At 42.0% G+C, this 21,660-nt stretch overlaps 1 protein-coding gene across 2 annotated transcripts in view; it reads right to left on the minus strand.

Moving 5' to 3' along the window:
• The window catches only part of ARHGEF25 (Rho guanine nucleotide exchange factor 25), a 439,794-nt gene that overhangs the window by 23,999 nt on the left and 394,135 nt on the right, over positions 1-21,660 (minus strand). For both annotated transcript variants that reach the window (XM_040340892.1, XM_040340893.1), the window contains 7 exons: positions 15,545-15,648; positions 12,695-12,764; positions 10,738-10,827; positions 9,494-9,586; positions 7,717-7,767; positions 3,636-3,713; positions 1,376-1,567 (listed from right to left, as the gene is read on the minus strand). In XM_040340892.1, coding sequence (XP_040196826.1) covers positions 1,376-1,567; positions 3,636-3,713; positions 7,717-7,767; positions 9,494-9,586; positions 10,738-10,827; positions 12,695-12,764; positions 15,545-15,648 — 678 coding nt within the window. The remainder of the gene's footprint in view (positions 1-1,375; positions 1,568-3,635; positions 3,714-7,716; positions 7,768-9,493; positions 9,587-10,737; positions 10,828-12,694; positions 12,765-15,544; positions 15,649-21,660) is intronic.

Below are 21,660 nucleotides of genomic sequence, written 5' to 3' on the forward strand. Positions count from 1 at the left end.
CCGCCTAACGCCGATATACGTCGGCAGAATGGCATGGCTGGGCACAATCACGTACCTGTACGTGATTGTTAAATCCCCAGCCGTGGGTCGTGACCGCGGCCGCGGGACCCGATCATCGCCGGAGTCCCGCGATCGGTCACATGAGCTGAAGAACGGGGAGAGGTGTGTGTAAACACACCTTCCCCGTTCTTCACAGTGGCGCTGTCATTGATCGTCTGTTCCCTGATATAGGGAAAGGCGATCAATGATGTCACACGTCCAGCCCCGCCCCCTACAGTTAGAAACACATATGAGGTCACACTTAACCCTTTCAGCGCCCCCTAGTGGTTAACTCCCAAACTGCAATTGCCATTTTCACAGTAAACAATGGTCCCAAAAATGTGTCAAAATTGTCCGATGTGTCCGCCATAATGACGCAGTCACGAAAAAAAATGCTGATCGCCGCCATTAGTAGTGAAATTTTTTTTTTTAATAAAAATGCAATAAAACTATCCCCTATTTTGTAAACGCTATACATTTTGCGCAAACCAATCGATAAACACTTATTGCGATTTTTTTTTACCTAAAATAGGTAGAAGAATACGTATCGGCCTAAACTGAGGAAAAAAAATTATTTTTTTTATATATTTTTGGGGGATATTTATTATAGCAAAAAGTAAAAAATTGCATTTTTTTCAAAATTGTCGCTCTATTTTTGTTTATAGCGCAAAAAATAAAAACCGCAGAGGTGATCAAATACCACCAAAAGAAAGCTCTATTTGTGGGGAAAAAAGGACGCCAATTTTGTTTGGGAGCCACGTCGCACAACCGCGCAATTGTCAGCTAAAGCGACGCAGTGCCGAATCGCAAAAAGGGGCCTGGTTCTTTACCTGCATATTGGTCCGGGTCTTAAGTAGTTAATCATGTAGTAAGTTAAAGTGGTTCTAAAAGCAGAAGTTTTTTTTTCTTAATACATTGTGATAAAAAAAAAACTCATCTCGATCCAGCACAAAAGCCTCGGCTGTCTGGGACTCTCTCTCCTGATTGGCTGAGACACAGCAGCAGGCACCATTGGCTCCAGCTGCTGACAATCAATGAATGGACACACAGAGCATTGGCTTGGCTCGGGTGTCCCCATAGCAAGCTGCTTGCTGTGGGGGCTTTGGCAGGAGGGAGGGGCCAGGAGCGCTAGCTAGGGACCTGAGAAGAAGAGGATTTGGACTGCTCTGTGCAAAACCAACTGCACAGAGCAGGTAAGTATGACATGTTTGTTATTTTTAAACAATGACAGCATTGTATTGTATAATTTTCTGCAGTTTTTAGATAATCTTACATTGGTAGAATTATATTACAAATTAAAGGCAATTTTGACTGCAGAGCGAAGCCCAACACTCACCTTGATGCTGTTTTTAAAGATGTACCCAGGCAATGAGAAACCCTTCTTCCTGTCAATGGGTTCACTAAAGATGACGAGCTGCTCAAAGAGGAAGACCCTACGTTCTTTACCCCGGGTCAGAAAAGTGCACTCTTGTTCCATCACCATAAATGTGTCTTGCTGGAGAAGCTTCCCCTGAGCTGTGATCTTTCCCTAAACATAAAACAAACACATTTGCTAAAAGCGGCTACATTTTTTAAGTTTTGAGAGATAGAAAAAAAAAAACATTAATAAGTCATTTATTCAATATTATATCTTTAAATTAGCTTCTTGGGGTGAGAGAAGCAGGATTGGGAGCCAATCGGGAATACTAATTGTGGACTGCAGCCTCTGGCTTTATTTATTTTTTTGTCTACCTAGGGATTTTTGTCTGTCCCTGCCTGGGTATTAACAAACCCTGTGTCATAAAAAAATGATTACATTTTTTTTACAAGCAGTGTGAGAACTCCCCAAAAAGGCCACAGTAGGTGTGTAAGCCTATGAACTTAAGAGCAGATATCAGGTTTTTCACTTTCAGGATTATGAGTTGTTTAAACTGACAAGTATAGCCATGTTACTGGCAAATTTCTCATTGGCCTCTTAGTATGTTCCTGGTATGTTTTTCTAACAAAGCTTCGCTTTGTAAGTAAGCCCATTGTTTGTGAAATGTGTCTGAGGAGTATGGTTTGTCAGGTGGAGATTTACTAAGATTGGTGCACTCAGAATATGGTGCAGCTGTGCATGGTAGCCAATCAGCTTCTAACTTCAAGCTTTGACAATAAAACCTTGAAGCTGATTGGTTTCTATGCACAGCTGTGCCAGATTTTGCTCTCTCAGACTTTAGTAAATTAACCCATAGTTAATGAACCAATGAACCTTATCTACTATGTTACATAGTAGGTGAGGTTGAAAAAAGAGTCCATCAAGTCCAACCTATGTGTGTGATTATAAGGTCAGTATTACATTTATGTATTCAGGCATCTCTCTTTTATAACAGAATAAAGCAATAAGTTGATTTTACTATAGCGAGTAACTCTCATTTAGTGCATATAGCAATAAACAAGTGGTTATTCTCTATAAACGTGCATATCTTGGATTACATAAGAGAACCATGTCCTCTACTGTAATTCTGGACATGCCTTATCAGCAAGTAGCTGCTGTGGATGGTGGAAGTGGAAGCAGCAGACAGAAGATGACCAAGATAAACAACAGAAAAGCCTGGGTTACGTGAACTGTGGACTTGAAAGAATACGTTTTCAATAAATTTGGAGGAAAAAAAGCAGCCCAGATGTGAAGGGTATGTTACATGTGTCAGTTGCGTTCAGTGAATTACAAATACCTTATTAAAGGCGGAGTTTCACCCAAAAGTGGAACTTCCACTTATCCGTCTCCTCCCCCCCATCCGGTGCCACATTTAGCACCATTCAGGGGGGTGGGGGGAACGGGGACCTGTTTTTGACAGGTCCCCTTCCCCAGTTCTGGTAAACAGTGCCACGGCGAAGCACACACCCCCCCTCCTCAACCGCCAGGCCAATTAGAAAGCGCAGCGCACTTTGCGCATGCGCAGTAGGGAATGCGCTGTAAACCTGGAAGGCTTCACTGCCGGGTTCCCTTCCCAGCTGCACCCGACAGCCGATCTGAAGCCTTATATCACAGGCTCCCAGGACAGGTAAGTGTCCCTATATTAAAGTTAGCAGCTGCAGTATTTGTAGCTGCTGACTTAAATTTTTTGGTGGGGTGAGCGGACCTCTGCTTTAAAACTGAACTCCAGGAATGATAATAATTGCATACTTAAGCCGGCCATACTTGGATCGAAATTCAGCTGTTCAGCAGGGACTGGGCGGATTTTGATCTATGTATGGGCATTGAGGTATGTACAGAAGTTGATCTACTGGTTGGCTTCTGTATAAATGCCATGTTGGATTATCTCAATTTGCTCAGCAGCGCCAGCTATAGATGGTAGCCCTAATCAGTGTATTCTGGAACAGGGAAGTCTCTCTGCTGCCAGAATACAAAGCCCAGCGGGGAGGATTCCCACATCCACAAGCGAGTATTTTTTTTTGTTGATCCCACTAGTTGAGAGAAAAAAAAAAGATTTATCTAAGGGCTGCTTTAACTTTGGCCAGCTTGCCACAAATTATTTTCAGATTTCCAAGAGAGAGATTTCAGCCATCAAAATATATATTTTTTTGTCCTATCTATGCCCTTCATACCTTATATTTTATGGGAAAGAAATACATACCTCAAACCCTTGTAGTCGGCCAAGGTTCATCATGTCATTGCATCGTTTGGGGACAAAGCACATCACTTCCACAGCTTTCTGTAAACACCAACACAAAGCATGACTGTACAGGCACATAGATTCAGAGGGATTTTGTTCTATACCAAAAACGCTTAAAAATGTATATTTCAACAAATGCATGTCCTATTGAATAATATTTTCACTCCCATTATCACCATAATCTGAAAACATGTTTACAGCTTAGGGTGCCTATATATAGTCTGGACAAGGAATTAGTGCAACAGATCTGAGTATTATAATGTTATAGCCTAAAATAATGCACCAAGGGAAAACAAATTCCTTAACCTCCCTGGCGGTATGATTCTTTCAGAAAAAAGATGCTGAAAGCGGTACCATTATTTGCAAGGAAATTTGGCGTTTTATACTGTAGGCCTGTAATTCTTAGGAATAACTCACTTAAATCTGACCAAACAAGAGACTAATAGGCATCCCGGGTATGACATTTTTTTAAAAACAAAATTATAAATTATAATATAATAAATAATTATAAATAATTATAACAAATAATAATATAATTCTAATAAAAATTATTCAATAACGTAATCAACTCAAAATCACTTAAATTTGCTCAGTTGCAGAATTGTCGCTGTCATTTTTTTTTTTTTATGACGAATTTCCCCACAAATCGCTATCGCACAATTCTGCAAGTGATTATAATTTATTATCGCTGTTTTCTAGCTGATCTAAAACCATTTTTGACATAAAGGGACACTTTTGGTTGCTATGGACAATATACAGTTTGCAGGGAGAAAGAACCGTTTTTATTATATAAAAGTACATGTAGGACACTGGGCAGACCACTAGGGACAAGGGGGGGGGTGTATTTTTTACAAACAGTACTGTAATCTATAAGATTACAGTATACTGTATGTATAGTGTTTGTTTACCTTTTTGAATTTGGCGCCGATCTCCCCCCCCCCCCCGTGCGTCGTAACGTCGCAGGGAACGGAGATCGGCGGCACAGGACGACACTGTGTGAATCAAGTGAGGTCCCGCTCACTTACACAGCGCAGCGGCATCGCTGGATCCAGGAACAAGGTAAGCCAGCGCGTGCTGCAGGCTCTGCATAGCTACCCCGAGCGTGACTCGGGGTTACCGATTTTGGGCTCGGGAATACCGCCAGGAGGGTTAAATGGGTTGTAAAGGAATTTTTTTTCCCCTAAATAGCTTCCTTTACCTCAGTGCAGTCCTCCTTCACTTACCTCATCTTTCCATTTTGCTTTTAAATGTTCTTATTTCTTCTAAGAAATGCTCACTTCCTGTTCTTCTGTCTGTAACTACGCTTTCTCCCTGGTGTGTGAAATTTGACCTTAAATGGTACTTGTAACTTGTTTAATAAAACAAGGTGATCTGTGATTTTGTTACATTTAGCAGCAGCGATTATACTTTGGCTTTTATTTTGAGAACTATGTGAGTCATATTTGTTACTAATGCTATTGAATACTGCAACTATTGCTTTATGTGCTGTGAAATCCAATAAATCCCCATGTAGTGGAGGGTTATGGCTGCTTATGCGAGATCACATTGCCCATAACACAGGCTGCCTTGATTCTCAGCTAGACTCAAATTATTTGCCTCCTCAGGCCATCTGTATTGTACTCTCTCCTCCAATAACTACAAGTCTTTGTATTCGCACAGCTCTATAAATCACAAATAATGTAATATAGTGGTAAAGTGTTAATTTCCTAATCCTGTGGCCCTGAACTTTCACAAGTAACACATGAAAGAAATGATTGGGCACTGGAGAATTTAAAGCTTGCAGTAAATACTAGAGCGCAGCCAGACAGACATGTAGAGAGGTGGGTTGTGTCAGTAAAGTAGTGGACATTGTCAGTAGTTTTTTATTTTTGTATTATTTTTAAAAAATGTATTTTATTTTTTAAAATTTTATTTTTTAAATATTTTTTTTAGCAGGCCTGTTTAGGGCTTTGGTGAAATATCGGGGGTCTAAACAGACTCCTGAAGTCTTAGCGCTCTTTCACATGGGTGGCCCGTTCAGGTCCGCCAGCCAGTTTTTTAGGCAGACCTGAACGGGCGTTCCGTGCTCCTGTACGGAGCCGCGGATGTCAGCGATGACATGCCCGCTGACATCCGACCCGCCAAAGTGTGACAGAGGAAAAACCTACTTTTCCATCCGTCTGGCGGATCGGGTGAACACGGACAGACGGTCCGTGTTCATCCGATCCCCCCATACAGGGCGGTCCCCGCACAGTGTGCGGGGACCGCCCTGTCATCCGCCAGCTCAGCGGCTATCAACGGAGCAATCCCCGCTGAGCAAGCGGAGGTTCACGGGGCGGATCATTACTGATTCGCCCCATGTGAAAGGGGCCTAACTTTTGAGACAGAGAAAGGAGACTGATGATACAGTCCTCACTCTCTGCCTCAGCTGCACAGAATGAATAAACAGAAACAGCTCTGTACAGAGCTTCCTGTTCATTCACAAGCATAGCAAACACAGTTACTAGTTTACTATGCTTCAGTTACAAATGAACACTGTGTTCTTTCAGAAAAGGAAGAGGCCAGAAAATTACCTATTTACCTGCGCCTTCCCTGCTCTCCATCCTGAAGATCGCCTGTAGCAGCCAGAGGGAGAGGAGAGGAGGAAAGCCAGCAGCACTGTGGGGGAAGACCAGGAAGCACACAGGGAGCCAGGACAGCCACAAAAAGAGTAACCTGGACAGGAGGGGTGGGTGGTAGGGCGACATATACAGGAATCAATCCCCTCCATTTTCCTCCTGCAGCTGCTAAATGCCATCGGGAGGGAGAGGAGGGGAAGCTGGCATTCAGTTGCTGCAAGAGGAAAATAGAGGGGATCGGTTCATGTATATACTGCCCCACCACCCACCCCTCCTGTCCAGGTGTAAAACCGACTATGAAATGGGGCTGCACGGGTGGGGTCGCAATTGTGACCCCTGATGCTACACCATTGAGAACATACAAGCAAAGGGAGAGTAGGTACAGTAATTGTTCACACTTACTGTATAAACATACCCAAACTCTGGCTAAGGGTTTGGGGAATGGTTAGGGTGTACACAGGAGAAAGAAAGAAAGAAAAAGGGAGGGGTTGAGCAGAAGTAGAAACAAGGTCTCATTCCAGTGGGAATTTGATGCATCAAAAAAAAAAAAAACATTATGAAGAGGTTAACATAACCTCCAGGTAAGAGGGTATAGTTTACAAAGCTGTGCAGCTGACCCATATCTTGCAATTATCTTGAGTATTTTTGAAGTTGTGAGTCGGTGCTTCCATTAAATCTTGTTGATTTTCTAAAACCAGTAAAACCCAACTTAGTTGAAACCAGAATAGGTGTCCCCATCAGAAGATTTCCACTCTATTCTTGTTCCTGTGACAGCAATAACATTTTGGATTTACCATCACATTTGTCATGTTATGGTGGTCACCAAGATAACTAGAGAGGGTGAATCTCTCCAGCCATGATATTGGCAGCAATAAAAACCCATGTAAATTTTAACCCAACCCACTCGATCTATCAATGAATGAATAACTTGTATAGCGCTACAAATGTGAACTGAATCACCTCAAGGTGCTTTTTGCAGGACCCCGTAGGTTCTCAACGCGCTTGGGACACAAATTTGTATACATATACAGATATACTGGGCCAATTTGGACAAGATCCAATTAACCTACCAGCATGTCTTTGAAGTGTGGGAGGAAACCGGAGGAAACCCACGCAGGCACAGGAGAACATGCAAACTCCAGGCAGATGGTGTCGTTGTCGGGATTCGAACCAGCGACCCTTTTACTGCTAGGTGAAAGCGCTACCTACTACACCACTGTGCTACCCTCACACATCACTTCAAACAAAAATGTGTACACCCAGATTTCAAATGTATGTCTTTGCACATAAAAAATAGTGTGGTCCAGGGATAATTTTTCATTAAATTATTTAAAACAATTATTTTTTATTTTTTTAAAAGCAAACCATGGTCTGTAATAACATACTGTAATTTCTCTGATATGCCTTAACCTGAATATGCTATATCATCAAGGAGTTTTACCAACCTCCAGTTCTGTTGTATCTTGTCCGGCTTTACTGTAATACTTAAGAAAGTCCTGAAAAAGGATAAAAAATGAAAAATGAATGTATATTTAGTATAAATGATTTGCTACTGCATTTTAAACCTCCACCCAAATTAGTTTTTAGATACTCTGTACATACATATTCTGTAAAAGAGAACACCTTGAAATAAATATGAGTATCTGTCCTAGCACTGCTAAACTCAGCTCTATTTATAACTTAAAGAGGAACCTTACCCAAAAGTGGAAGTCCCAATTGTTTACATCCCCCCCACTGCCACATTTGGCACTTTTTGAGGGGGAGCAGGTATCTGGTTTTGCCAGGTACCCGCTCCATCTTCCAGTCAGATCACCACAGCAATCTGTGCAGAAGTTTGCTTCCCCCCCCTCTCCTTCCCCCAGCAGCCTTCTGGGACACATCACAGGTCCTAAAATACTGCAGGACCATCCACAAAACGCAAGGCGCCTTGTGCATGCACAGTAGGAAACCACAATAGGATTTCCCTTCCCTAAGATTCCGACACCTGCACCCGAAGCCCAATCGTCTAGGGTGAGGACATTACATGATCCCTGGATAGGTAAGTGTCCTTATATTAAAAGTCAGCAGCTACGGTATTTGTAGCTGCTGACTTTCAATTTTTTAGGGAGAGACTGGAGCTCCTCTTTAAATAAGCAAGCTCTGCTTCCTGTTTTACAGTTCTACCTCATGGTTATGCTTTTCTGCACCTTCTCACAATACAGGCCTACTAGTCAGAACTGAAAACATTCTGTGTGGCGAATATGTTATCTCCAAAAATGTATTAGGCCTTGTACACACGACCGGTTTCTCCTTTTTTGCCGAGGAAACCGGTCATGTGTACATTTTTCATCGAGGAACTCGACGAGCAAAAAAGAGAGCAAGTTCTTTTTTTCCTCAACGGGAGTCTCAATTTGCTCGTCGAGTTCCTCGTCGGGCTGGTTTTCGACGAGAAACTCGAGCGTGTGTATGCTAAGGAACCCGCGCTTGCTCAGAATAAAACTCATGAGATTAGCAAAAGCAGCCCCAAGAGTTGTGCAAGTGGAATCGAACTTCCCCTGCAACTGTATGTGTTGTACTTCACCGCGTTTGAGAACGAGGAGATTTTGTCTTGACCATGTGTACACAAAGCAAGCTTCTCGAGTTCCTCGACAAGCTTAACAAGGAACTCGACGAGGCAAACGATGTGTTTCGTCCGACGAGATCCTCGGCCGTGTGTACGAGGCCTTAGAGAGTAGTTGCACTAAAGCTGGCCCTAGATGGGGCTCTCGAGCAGGATCCACAAATGATGGATCAAAATTCAGAATTCAGTAGGGACTGGATACATTTTGATCCATCTATGGTCGATCCTGTTCAAGAGCAGTCGATCTATTAATCAACTGCTCACAAATGGGCCTGCTGGAAAACTTTATTTCAATCAGCACTGCAGCCAATATCAAGACCAAGATCAGTGTATTCTGACGGTGAGGAGGATTCCCGAATCCACCTCAAATGTGTGGTTGGGGGAATTAGTTCCGTTTTTTTTTTGTTCAGTCTGCTGGCTTATTGAAAAAAACAAAACAGAAATGGATCCATGTATGGCCAGCTTAAGTTCCTTTAGTGGTTAATCTATAAAAATCTATGCTTAATTCACACCCAACTCCAGGCTTTGGATGCTCCTAAACACTGTAATCACAACTCAAAATATGCTACAGTTAGGTAATTACATTTTGCAAACTGTTGGTGAGTGATTAAAGTGTCCCATACCTTTAGCAGCAGCTGGTACTTCATGATCCTCTGCACCGGTTTAATAAGTAGGTCATTAAGTTGCAGGCGATGTGACAGCTGTTGCCTCAACTCCTGCAGGAGCATGGTCAGAAAGAAAAGATGTGATTGGTGACACAAAGAGTTTATTAGCCTTTATGCACTAGTAAATCCAATGCCTATTACATACGCTGGTTTATCTACAGGTAGCGGTATATTTTGTCTATGTTTCTCTATTTTTTTGTGGCAATTCTCCCTAAAATTCTGTTTTTGTCCAAAAAACAATAAACAGAAAGGGCAAATTATTAAAATAAAGAAAAAGTTAAGAGTGGGGTTGTTAACTAGTTGGCACTAGAAATATCTTAAACTACAAAATGTCTTCAACATTACAGAAAAAGTCCAATTTAATGCAACTATTACTAGCCATGACCTGGATAAATGTGAACCTTCACAGACATCAATTTAATCACTTTGGAAAACAAATCTAATATATAAAAGTAATGTCATTAGGTAGTATAGTAGGAGGAAAACCACAACAATTAAATAAAGGCAAGTAATACATTTGTAAAGTGTTTTACTTATTTACAGTAAAGTCCCACCCACATGGGCGTACTACACAATACTGCGTGAGGGCCATGTTTGCTCCTACAGGGATACACAGGTGTTCCACTCATCCCCATGCAGGTAGTCCCATTCACTTTAATTGGGATGCAGTGGCTGCTTGGACACAGCCGCTGCTCCCAATTTGACATCCATGAAGGGGCACGGCCCAAAATGTAGGCAGTGTGAATTCAGGGCCATGCACATGCATTACTGTCAAATTGGAGCTGCATCTGTGTCCGTGCAGCCGCTTGACAAGAATGAGACTGCCTGCCCAGGGAAGCACAGAACACCAGTGCATCCCCATGTGGGCAAATGGACCTTGCATGAGTGTACGCTATAGTACCCATATGTTAATACTCAATTATGAACCCTAAAGTATAACTGAAGGCAACATGTTTAAATAGAATGGTGAAGTATTACAATATCTGTGAGGTTTCAATTGCTGTTGGTGTCCCTGTTAGGGAGATTCAACCTCTCTATTTGTCCTAGGGATCATTATCACCAAAAGTAAAGTGACACAAAGAGTGAATATCTTCCAATGGGCACAAAAGTTCTGGTGACTATCAAAAAAAGTTTTGCATTCAGTTCCCTAAATGTTACCATGACATGCAATGACAATAAATAATGTGGACTTTGTTCCTCACCTCAAAGTAGGTATCGATATACTCGGACACAATGTGCTCAGACTTGGGCTTGTTTTGACAATATACCACGTACATGTGCAACCTGCGCTCCTAAACAGACAACAAATACAGTAATTAACAGACCGTAAATTAAAAATAATCTTGCAAGTTTTGTTTCCCAGTTGGGTCTTGGTGGGAAGTTCTTCCCTTATCCTCACTTCTACTGTAGGAGCCAGCCAACACACTATTCATTTTCAACAACAACTTTCCCATAAGATTATATATACAGCATATCTAATGTATGCATGTTATTAACCTATAAAAACTTCCCTTGTGCAGACATCCAAAAGTTCTAAGAATACTGTTGGGTGCGGCCATATTGGACATAATATCTGCAGCTCCAGCAGACTCGGAGATGTCACTCTAATTAAATTCTATATTATTCTCCTTCATTTTTCTCTTGGCTGGACATAAAAAGTTATGTAGGGAGGTGAGGGAAAGGTTGAAGATGCTGGGCCAGCACAGACGGAAGATATTCATTAAATAGGCCAAGACTATGATATAGCAGGAGGAAGGGGGAAATGTGGCTGTGCTAGGGAGTCCCCCTGGAGTGGTCCAGGTCAAAAGCACATTGCAAGCGAATTAAAAACATTTTAGAGAAAATACATTTTCTGCAAGTAAGCATCAGACTTTTTTCTGTGCTTTAACCTACAAATGCTTGCAAATGTTTAATTTGCTGACAAGGTATCTTTAAATGCAACTTATAATCGTCTTCTCAAGGGTGAATTATTCTATATCTTCCTATAGAAAAACCACTAGGAAGCAAATGGATTTGCCATATGTAAAAAAAAAAAAATGCACTCCAGAGAGAAATAAGGAAGGTCAGCTCAAAGCAAAGCTCTGGCTATGAAGCCTCTTAGGCCCCGTACACACGGCCGAGGAACTCGACATGCTTGGCACGTCGAGTTCCTCGTTGAGTTCTGGGATGAAGCCGCCGAGGAGCTCGGCGGGACGCCTTCTCCCATAGAACAACGAGAAAATAGAGAACATGTTCTCTATTTTCTCGTCGAGCTCCTCGGCGGCTCCATCGAGCCAAAACTGTACAGACGACAGAGTTTCTCGGCAGAATCCGGGTTTTGACCGAGTTTCTCGGTGAATTCTGCCGAGAAACTCTGTCGTGTGTACGGGGCCTTACACACGACCGAGGAACTCGACAGGCGAAACTCATAGTTTTCCTCGTCGAGTTCCTTATTAGGCTGTCGAGGAACTCGACAAGGCAAGTTTCTCCATTCCCGTCGAGGAAAAATAAGACATGCTCTCTTTTTGGCTCGACGGGATCCTCGACAGTTTCCTCGTCGAAAAATGTACACACGACCGGTTTCCTCGGCAAAAAAAAAATCACAGCAAGTTTCTTGCTGGTTTTTGCCGAGAAACTCGGTCGTGTGTATGAGGCCTGAGAGTAGAATTTGGGTTGGAGAGTGAGCTCTTCATCAGGGTCAGGAACAGCAGAAAAGGCTAGATAGGGGATCAAACCCTGCCGTGGGCCCCGAAAACTTTCAAAAATTCAAATAACATAAGTAATCTACATTTTTGTCTTGTTACAGTGCATCGCCTCATTTTCCCAGCATTCAAAATTTTACATTTTCAGAACTAGTTGCCACAAATTAATATTTAGATAAACAAACAGCATAGAGAGACAGGTAGAGGTTATTTACTAAAAAATAAAAGGCTGTTCATCTAGTTAACTGAGTTTCCCTTAGCTTAGTGAATAAAGTTCTGCTAAATTCCATCATCTAATCGTGTGCTAGAAAATTAATTTTTTTCTTATTATTATTATTCTTTTATTTTCCTTGCTTGTGATAGAATTTTCTTTGAAATGTTATTTTTTACCACACTCATTAAGCTATGTGAAAGTTTCGTTGCAAAGTGAACATGTAAATCAACGTCATAGTGTCGGTACAAGGTAGAAAAAACTCACGTGCTTTATGAAGAGCTGTGCTAATCGGCTTGGGTCCTCAAGGCACTTTTGTATCTCACCTAGAAAATAGCTGTAGAGGTGCAGTGTATTAAATCCCATCTTATTAACTGATGTGCATCAACTTTGTTCAACTCAAACACCCAATCAGAATTACAGAAATTTTATAAACTAGAACTTTTCCCTGAACATGACTTTTCCCTGAACCGGAAATTTGGGAGTGGTGATTTTGGGAGGATTTGTGTTGAGAGGGGAGATGGGGGAAAAGGATTTGTGCTAGAATGGGGGATTTGTGCTAGAAAAGGTAATATAGTGGGGGAGGGGGGGGTTGTGTTAGAAAAGGTAATATTGGGTATTGGGGGGATTTGTGCTAGGAGGGGACTTTTTTGGGTAGAGGGATTTGTGCTAATAGGGATGATTGGGGGGCATTCTTGCTTGGGGGGGGGGGGATTTGGAGAAGGCAATTTGTGTTGGAAGTGGGATTTGGAGTGTGGGGAGGGGGATAGTGCTCGGGGGGTAAATTCGAGGGGTAGAAGTTTTTTTGGGAATGGGGACATTTTAGGGGGAGGGGGAATTGTGCTGGGAGCATATGGATTTAGAGGATTTGAGCTAAGCATGCAGATTAATGTCAATTACTTTTTTTTTTGGGGGGGGGGGGGTTTCTAACACATAATGTATATACATCTTGGAGGGGGGGGTGCAATTTGGCATGTTCACCCTGGGCTCTAGATGAATGGAGGAGCTCAGTGGAAAGGGTGGCATTATTGAGCTTGCTTGATGAGAGCCCGTGACAGCACCTTAGTTCTATTGACCCCTGCTGCACCAGAACTTCAGCAAGGGTGGGGAAGGGCATTAGAGGAGAAATATTACTAATGATCCAAAAGGCAGAATGAGCAAATCACACTGAAGATAAGTAATGTCCATTGTGCTTATTTTGTGTGTATATATATATATATATATATATATATATATATATATATATATATATAAGCAGATGGTTGTAAGCACCCCTACCTGTGCACAAATAGTTTTTTACCGTCTGACACTTTTGCTGGACAGCTTGGCTTGGTAAAGAAAGCGGATACATAAATGGAACTACTGGTAGGATCAACACGTAATAAAACTACATTATGGTGGTGAAAGAGAGGGGAGAAAAACAAAAACTTCTTTGCTAATTCTATTGACAGACTGGAGTTGATTTACTAAAACTAGAGCAAAATCTGGTGCAGCTCTGCATAGAAACCAATCAGTTTCCAGGTTTATTTGTCTGACTGAATTGAATTGAATAAGCTGAAGCTAGAAGCCGATTGGCTACCATGCACAGCTGCACCAGATTTTGCACTCTCCAGCATATCAACCCCACTGTTTCATATACAGTATGTAAACTTTAATTTTGACTAAAGTTACTGTTTAAGTTCGGTAATTTGCCACATGTGATCCTCTTGAATGAGAGTTACATTTCATTCCATTCACCTCCATGCTCCAGTTCTATGAGTTCAGTTCAGTATACGTACTGGCTAGAAAAGTCTTTAACAAAAAAAACTATGCTGTCTCAATCACATGCAGCAATACTTTAAAGGCTTAATTCACCTTTTGAGAAAATAGCCTATGCAGTTCAGAGGCTCAGTAGATTTGAAAAGGCTGTGCAGCTTTGTAAAATGTTCTTTATTTTTATTGTCATACCTATAGGCCATTTGACCCCCCCCCCCCCCTCACCCAAATGTCTTGTTTCTAGGACATGAAAAACGTTGGACACCTACTTCCAGAATTACAGGGGGACCCAAATGGTCTACAGGTATAACTATTGGTGGCCAGTCCACAAGAGGCACAACATGCACCCCCCCCATCCAGCTCGCACTGTGTGGTCGTGCATTGTGCGGGGCGGTGGACCAATAGATTTCTACTAGGTCCGCCACCTCATCACAGGCACTTGACCACATGCTGAGGCCCCAATTGACCAGTTTTACATTGTCCTCGGACATCGGCTTCTGGCTTCCCGGCAATTCAGAACCCGAAACATGCGCCTGATGCAAAGAGTATTCAGAGAGACGGAGAACAGATTAGAGATGACAGCAGCCTGGAGAGCGAGGGAGGAGGGACTGGAGGAGCTTTAAACAATTCAAGGGAGCTCTGCCGTAGGGTGAGTGCATACCTGGCCCGCGCCCCCCCCCCAAAATTCTCCAGCACCGGCAGCCACTGGGTATAACAATAAAAAATAAAAAGAATATTTTACAAACATGCACAACTTTTTAATAACTACTGGACTGCATAGGCTATTTTCTGGAAAAGGTAAACTTTACAGCATTGCTACTCTTAATAATGCATTCCACTGGTCTTGAATGTGATTGAGATAGCATAGCTTTTTTGTAAACATAAAAAAGTGCAGCGCATATACAATAAATAAACACCTATAAGTTGATTATAGTGTCCAACAATGAATGAATAACTATATATATATATATATATATATATATGTATCCCTCATTCATTTATTTATTGTTCATTCACTGTTGGACACTATAATCAACTTATAGGTGTTTATTTATTGTATATGCGCTGCACTTTTTTATGTTTGTTTTGTATTTACCATTTGTTCACTGGTAGTGTCAGCCGCTCACATTTAAACAGCGCGGAATTCTTCTTGTATTTTGTAAAAGACATTTAAAGCCAGTGTGCATACTGAACTTCACACCAGTAAAAGTGTCTTCACTTCAAAAGGAAGCAAAGACGTGCTTAATGTGAATACATACAGACGTTTGCAAAAGGACATGCTGCAATTCCCCTGATATTGGCATGACTGCAAGTGGTTTATAAATAATTAGTAATTTTGACGGTCTACAAGATGCCACTTACTCTTTGTGCCAGTCAAATATCTGGTGTATGTTCCCAAAGACAATTTTATCTTTTCCCTTCATGTCCTCAGGAACTCCTTGAGTACTCATGGTTGCCATGTATCCCTATGGAAAGAGTTGACATGTTCAATGTAATACACTATACAGTATTAATGTTCAATATGTACTATGTGTCTTTCAGAGAATTATAAAGTATTAATCAACAATAAGCATCATAATATGTACAGTTTGCTAACTGATTGGATTTAACTTGTCGATTCCAGTCTGCAGGCTGTGCTACATAAAGCAAATGTTGTAGCAAAGATAAACCTATCACCTACAAGCCATTAAAGGAGAACTCCAAGCAGAAATTTGGTCATATCTGTTGGAAAAAAAACTGATGCTGTTGAGCTTTATGCCAAATCTGGATCACTTCTGCATAATGTAAAATATATCCTTTAATTTATTCCAGATAGTGCATTCTCACGGTACTTTTAGCAGGCCTTGGCTATGAGAACTGCTGCTCTCCTATAGGGAAACAGCATTGTTACATAGTTACAAAGCTAGTCAGGTTAAAAAAGGTGTGTTGTTTTTCCGCACACTACCCCTTTTCCATTTGCAAAATATCTTGTATTCTGTAAATGGTTATCTGATTTAACATGGCATATCTAAGCTGGTATGAACCAAGATAAAGACTCAGGGCCATATTCTCAGTAGAGTTACGACAGAGTATCTCAGGAAACTCCGTCGTATCTCTCTTTTTTGACCCGCGTATCTATGCGAGTGATTCCTAGAATCATTTTCGCATAGATACGCTGAAGATCCGACATGTGTAAGTCACTTACACTGTCGGATCTTAAATGTAATTCGCCGCCGGCCGCTAGGTGGCGTTTACGCTCAGGTCTCATTTTTTTATGCAAATGAGCCTGATACGCCGATTCACGAACGAAATCGCGTAACCGTTGCTTACGTCGAAACGGGGGCGCGCTTAATTTAAATATAAGCCGCCCCCTTTGAAATACGCGGGGATACGCCGGGCCTTTTACACTACGCCTCCACAAACTACGGAGCAAGTGCTTGAGGAATACGGCACTTGCTCCAGCAAGTTGCGGCGGCGTAGTGTAAATAGCTTACGCGATGCCGCCGCAGAAAGTGCGAGAATATGGCCCCCTATCCCTGTCCTGATTCAAATCCTTTCTATGCACTGTAAGTTATGGGTTGGTTACATTGTATACAGTTCTAGAATAATTATTAGATTCTCTTCCATTATAAGGAATACAAGCAAAAAGGGGATCATTTATTGTGTAGTAATTGCAAACATTTTAAAACAGTTCTTCTTTAAAACATATTACATTACATTTACTGTAATCAAACTCAATTTAGTCAACCAATTTTAATTAAGTGTTTTCAATGAACCGGAGCCCTGTGTGATGTTAAATAAATTAAAATGATGGTGTTGTTTAATTAAGCACGGATGGTCCTTGGTAGAAAATAACCACTTGTTCTTCATTACTTCTTGCAAGCGCTTGCAGACAGGTCTAATGCCTCGTACACATGTACGGGTTTCTCGACTGACTTTTTACCGCCAGGAAACCCAAGGGGAAAGCCGAGAACCGGCTCGGCAGCTTTTTCCCCCTACAAAAAACTGCCAAGAGAGCTTTGGCCAGGAAACCTGGCCGTGTGAATGCTCCACCGCAGTGTTTCCCAAAGGAAAACTGCCAGGAAAAAGACCACCAGGAATCGCGGCAGGAAAAAAGAGAACATGTTCTAATTTTTCCCGCCGGTTTTCCTGTCGGGAAAACTGCCATGGAGCATACACACGCCCAGTTTTCCCAGCCAAAAGCTGTCATGGCAATTTTCCAGATGGGAAAACTGGTCGCAAAAACCAGCAAGAAACTTGCTGGGAGATATTTTCGTAGAGGAAACTGTCGAGAAACTCGACGAGCCAAAAAGAGAGCAAGTTCTCTATTTCCTTGACGGGAATGGAGAAAATTGGCCTAACAAGGAACTCGACGAGGAAAACGATGTGTTTCGCCCGTCGAGTTCCTCGGTCGTGTGTACGAGGCCTTATTCTTACCTAATTCCTGGCTCTTACAGGCTCCTTTGGTTTGTGTGACCAGGTTCCTGCAGCCTCCTCTTTAGGCTTCTCATGGCTGTGTTTGCATGCTCATCTCCTTCACATACAAAATGGTTAATTGCTCTACAAGGTTATGTGGCCAGGACTGGAGCTTGTTGGAGCTAGGAATCAGGGTAAGTAATACTGTCGGTTCCTCTACCCCCTAGACATAATAAGCATTTAACCCTTGCAGTGCGGGGTTGAGGGAGAGCCCACTGCAAAGGTATATTTCTTACAATCCTAAAGTTCTACTTTAAAGGATAAAAAAAAACAACAACGAAATGCATTATAATTCTATAATCTATGACAATAAAACATGAACACTTTCAAGGGGGTTAATACATTTTCTAGGTGCTGCATGTACAAAACTACTATAGAATATTCCACTCCCAGCATATTTGCCAGGCTCTGCATGCCCAGGTGTCGCCAAGTAGAAGAAAATATCCATTCATTGATCTCCTCTTTCTGCTAAAGACCTGGAAGCAACATGTAAAATGCCACTTCCAGTTCTTGGTGTCGCTTTCCCCAGCCAGTATGGCTACAGAAGATGCTAATAGAGCATAATCTGCACTTTATTAGCTTCACTGGACAGAAGGTGAGACATTGGGGTCTTTTAGACTGCTGATGCAATCATTAAATAATTTTTGTCCCCAATGTGATGCAGTTTAGTGTTTTTTTTTTTTAAAAAAAGGTGTAAAAATGAAACTTACCCACCTGTAAACGTGAAAACACACATTGGGGGTACCTATACATGAAAACGTCAATTGCAATACACGTTATATTTTGCTGTGCACGCTGGAATGATATTAATAATTCTAGGCCCATTATTCACAGTTAACTCGATACAGATTACCCTTCGAGGCTTTTAAAGTATTGTCTATGGCAGGGATATGCAATTAGCGGACCTCCAGCAGTTGCAAAACTACAAGTCCCATCATGCCTTTGCCTCTGGGTGTCATGCTTGTGGCTGTCAGAGTCTTGCTATGCCTCATGGGACTTGTAGTTCTGCAACAGCTGGAGGTCTGCTAATTGCATATCCCTGGTCTATGGAGAATACAGGGTGAATGAATGAATGAATGAATGAATGAAAAACGTATAAAGCGCGGCACATGCGAACTGAATCGCTTCTGGGCGCTAGTTGTTTGTGTCTCATGACATCAAAGGAGCAGAGTTTTGATCCGTCTTCTGAAAGTCAGGTGGTTTTCCTCCAACCGAATGCTGGTTGGTAAAGCGTTCCATAGTCTAGGACCCCGAAAAGCAAACCTTCTTTCTCCTTTGGACTTGTATTTGGTTTTTGGTACCCTGACCAACTTTTCACCAGCGCATGCAATTTTAAGCCTTGACATGTTGGGTATCTATTTACTCGTTAGCGCAACCTCATCTTTTTTAATAGAAAACTATACAGGCATACCCCGCTTTAAGTACACTCACTTTAAATACACTCATGAGTAAGGACATACCCGTGAGTGTATGTAAAGTAGCTCTCAAGCTAACGCTGAGTAATCTGTGCACGGATAGTTCAGATTCCCTGCTACTTGGAAAAACACTCCCTGACCCCCCCCCCCCACTACAGTCCCCGACACCCCCACTATAGTCCCCGACACCCCACTACAGCCCCTGATGCCCCAGAAGTGAAAAAAGGCATTGCTTCACTTTAAGTACATTTTTGTTTTACATACATGCTCTGGTCCCATTGTGTACTTAAAAGTGGGGTATGCCTGTATTATAATGCTCTGCGCAAACTGTTGGCGCTATATAAATCCTGTATAATAATAATAATAATAATAATAATATTATGTTATATTGCACTGTGTGGCCTAAAATTTACTTTAGTGTAATTTTTTTCTTTTACTGAAACCTTGTGTTTCATAAACCGTTGTACTGATAAAGTATAATATAAAAAATTGGATGGTATTCTCTAGGGTGTTTGTTTTCAGAAAATATATAATGTTTGGGCAGTGAAACGGGTTAAAGCACATTTGTCCTTTAAGCCAAATATATATATATATAAAAAAAGCACAGTCAAGGCTTTCTTTAAAAAAGTGATGCTCCATCATCTTGTCATATCACTTAGCCTAACGACAGGTAGTCATTACTGCAATATGATGATCCTTTCATTTTCAGCACAGATCATCAGTAATCAACAGGAGATGACAGCAAAAAAAAGACCAGATACATATTACTGTATAATAATATTGTCTAGTGATTGTTAGACATCCCCTTTTGACGCACTGCTGCGTTCTCATAAAACATATTGATGTAATTAGAGTACATATAGTAAACAGCGCATTGATGATACTGCTGTTTTACACTCACAGAGTATAAAAAAAAAAGTACTTAATGGGAGGCTGAGAGCCATTACGTTATTAGTCACTGCTATTTCAGATGATGATCCCTCATTAATGAACTGGCTTTGATACGGCCATGTAGGAGAAGCCCGCTCTAATGTCTCGTGACCTAGCTGATGTGCGCTCGGCTTGGCAACAAAAGATCTCCTTTACCAGCATGAGGATACACACATCCCAGAGGACCTGAGCTGTACAAGTTCCTCCTCAGTGTTTCTGCACTCCCTCAGCTTAAGCAGCACAATTTCCTGCTTGTGTTATATCAGCTGGGTTCTGTTTATTTCTCTTTGTGACGGGTAATAAGTATCCTCACAATGAACTTTTCAGGCAGTAATGAACTCGCTGTATAAAACAAATATATAACTGACAAATTGAAAGCCTAAACATAACCGCTATAATAGACGTAATCTTTCTTTCCCAATATTTCTCTGACATTAAAAAAAATATCAAGATCTTCTAATTTCTTATTTTGTTGACTTTTCAAATAATGCTGATTATAGAATCTGTTTTGGTCAAGCAAAGCTATTTGTGTGAATCAAGCCCAACTAAGTAATACAGAGGTGCTATCAACAGAAACGACTCAAACGTCTTCTCTCAATTTTTTAAACATGCATTAGAGAATTTAACAACACATTTTAATTTAGTTTATTCTTTACTGTGACTGCACAGAATACCATGTAACATATGTTTTAAAACAACAGTCACTAAATGGCTGTGCTACTGCCACGGCTGGGTTTCCTCTCCAGCCTGGCCACCAATGTCATCCTCACAGTGGGTGGAGGCAGGAGCAGCTGTAGATCGGGACTGAGGGTGGGGAGATGTAAAAGTTATTATGTTAACAAGCAGGGGATTAGCCGGCATGTTAATATGAAAGGACTCCCGCTCTCTGTCCCAATCTGCAGCACCTCACTGTGATGTGTTAGGCCCCGTACTCACGACCAAACATGTCTGCTGAAACTGGTCCGCGGACCAGTTTCAGCAGACATGTTTGGCCGTGTGTAGGCCCGAGCGGACCATTTTCGGGCCGATCGGACAGGTTTCCAGCGGACAACTGTTTCCTGGACTTGCTTTAAAACAGTCCGCTGGAAACCTGTCCGCCCGGACATGTACGGTCGTCTGTACAGACCTACCGTACATGTCCGGCCGCCCGCCATCCCTCGCATGCGTCGAATGACTTCGACGCATGCGTGGAAGCATTTAAAAGGCAGGCCCGCCCACGTCGCCGCGTCATTGACGCGGCGACACCGCGTCATCGACGCGGCGACACCGCGGACACGCCCCGCGTATTGTTTACGCGCGGACTTCTGTTCGATGGTGTGTACAGCCATCGAACAGAAGTCCCCGGGCAGACATGTCCGATGAAAACGGTCTGCGAACCGGTTTCATCGGACATGTCTGCTCGTGAGTACAAGGCCTTAAGGGGAGCTGTGTTATGTTAAAGGGCACTGTGTTGTTTTAAGGGGAGCTGTGTTATGTTAAAGGGCACTGTGTTGTTTTAAGGGGTGCTGTGTTATGTTAAGGGATGCTGTGTTATGTTAAGGGGAGCTGTTATGTTAAAGGGCACTGTCTTGTTTTAAGGGGTGCTGTGTTGTGTTAAGGGGTGCTGTAAGGGGCACTGTAATGTGTAAAGGGGCAATGTGATGTAAAGAGGTACTGTGATGTGAAGGGAAACTGAGG

Source organism: Rana temporaria, chromosome 2 (assembly GCF_905171775.1).
Source record: "Rana temporaria chromosome 2, aRanTem1.1, whole genome shotgun sequence".
NCBI lineage: Eukaryota > Metazoa > Chordata > Amphibia > Anura > Ranidae > Rana > Rana temporaria.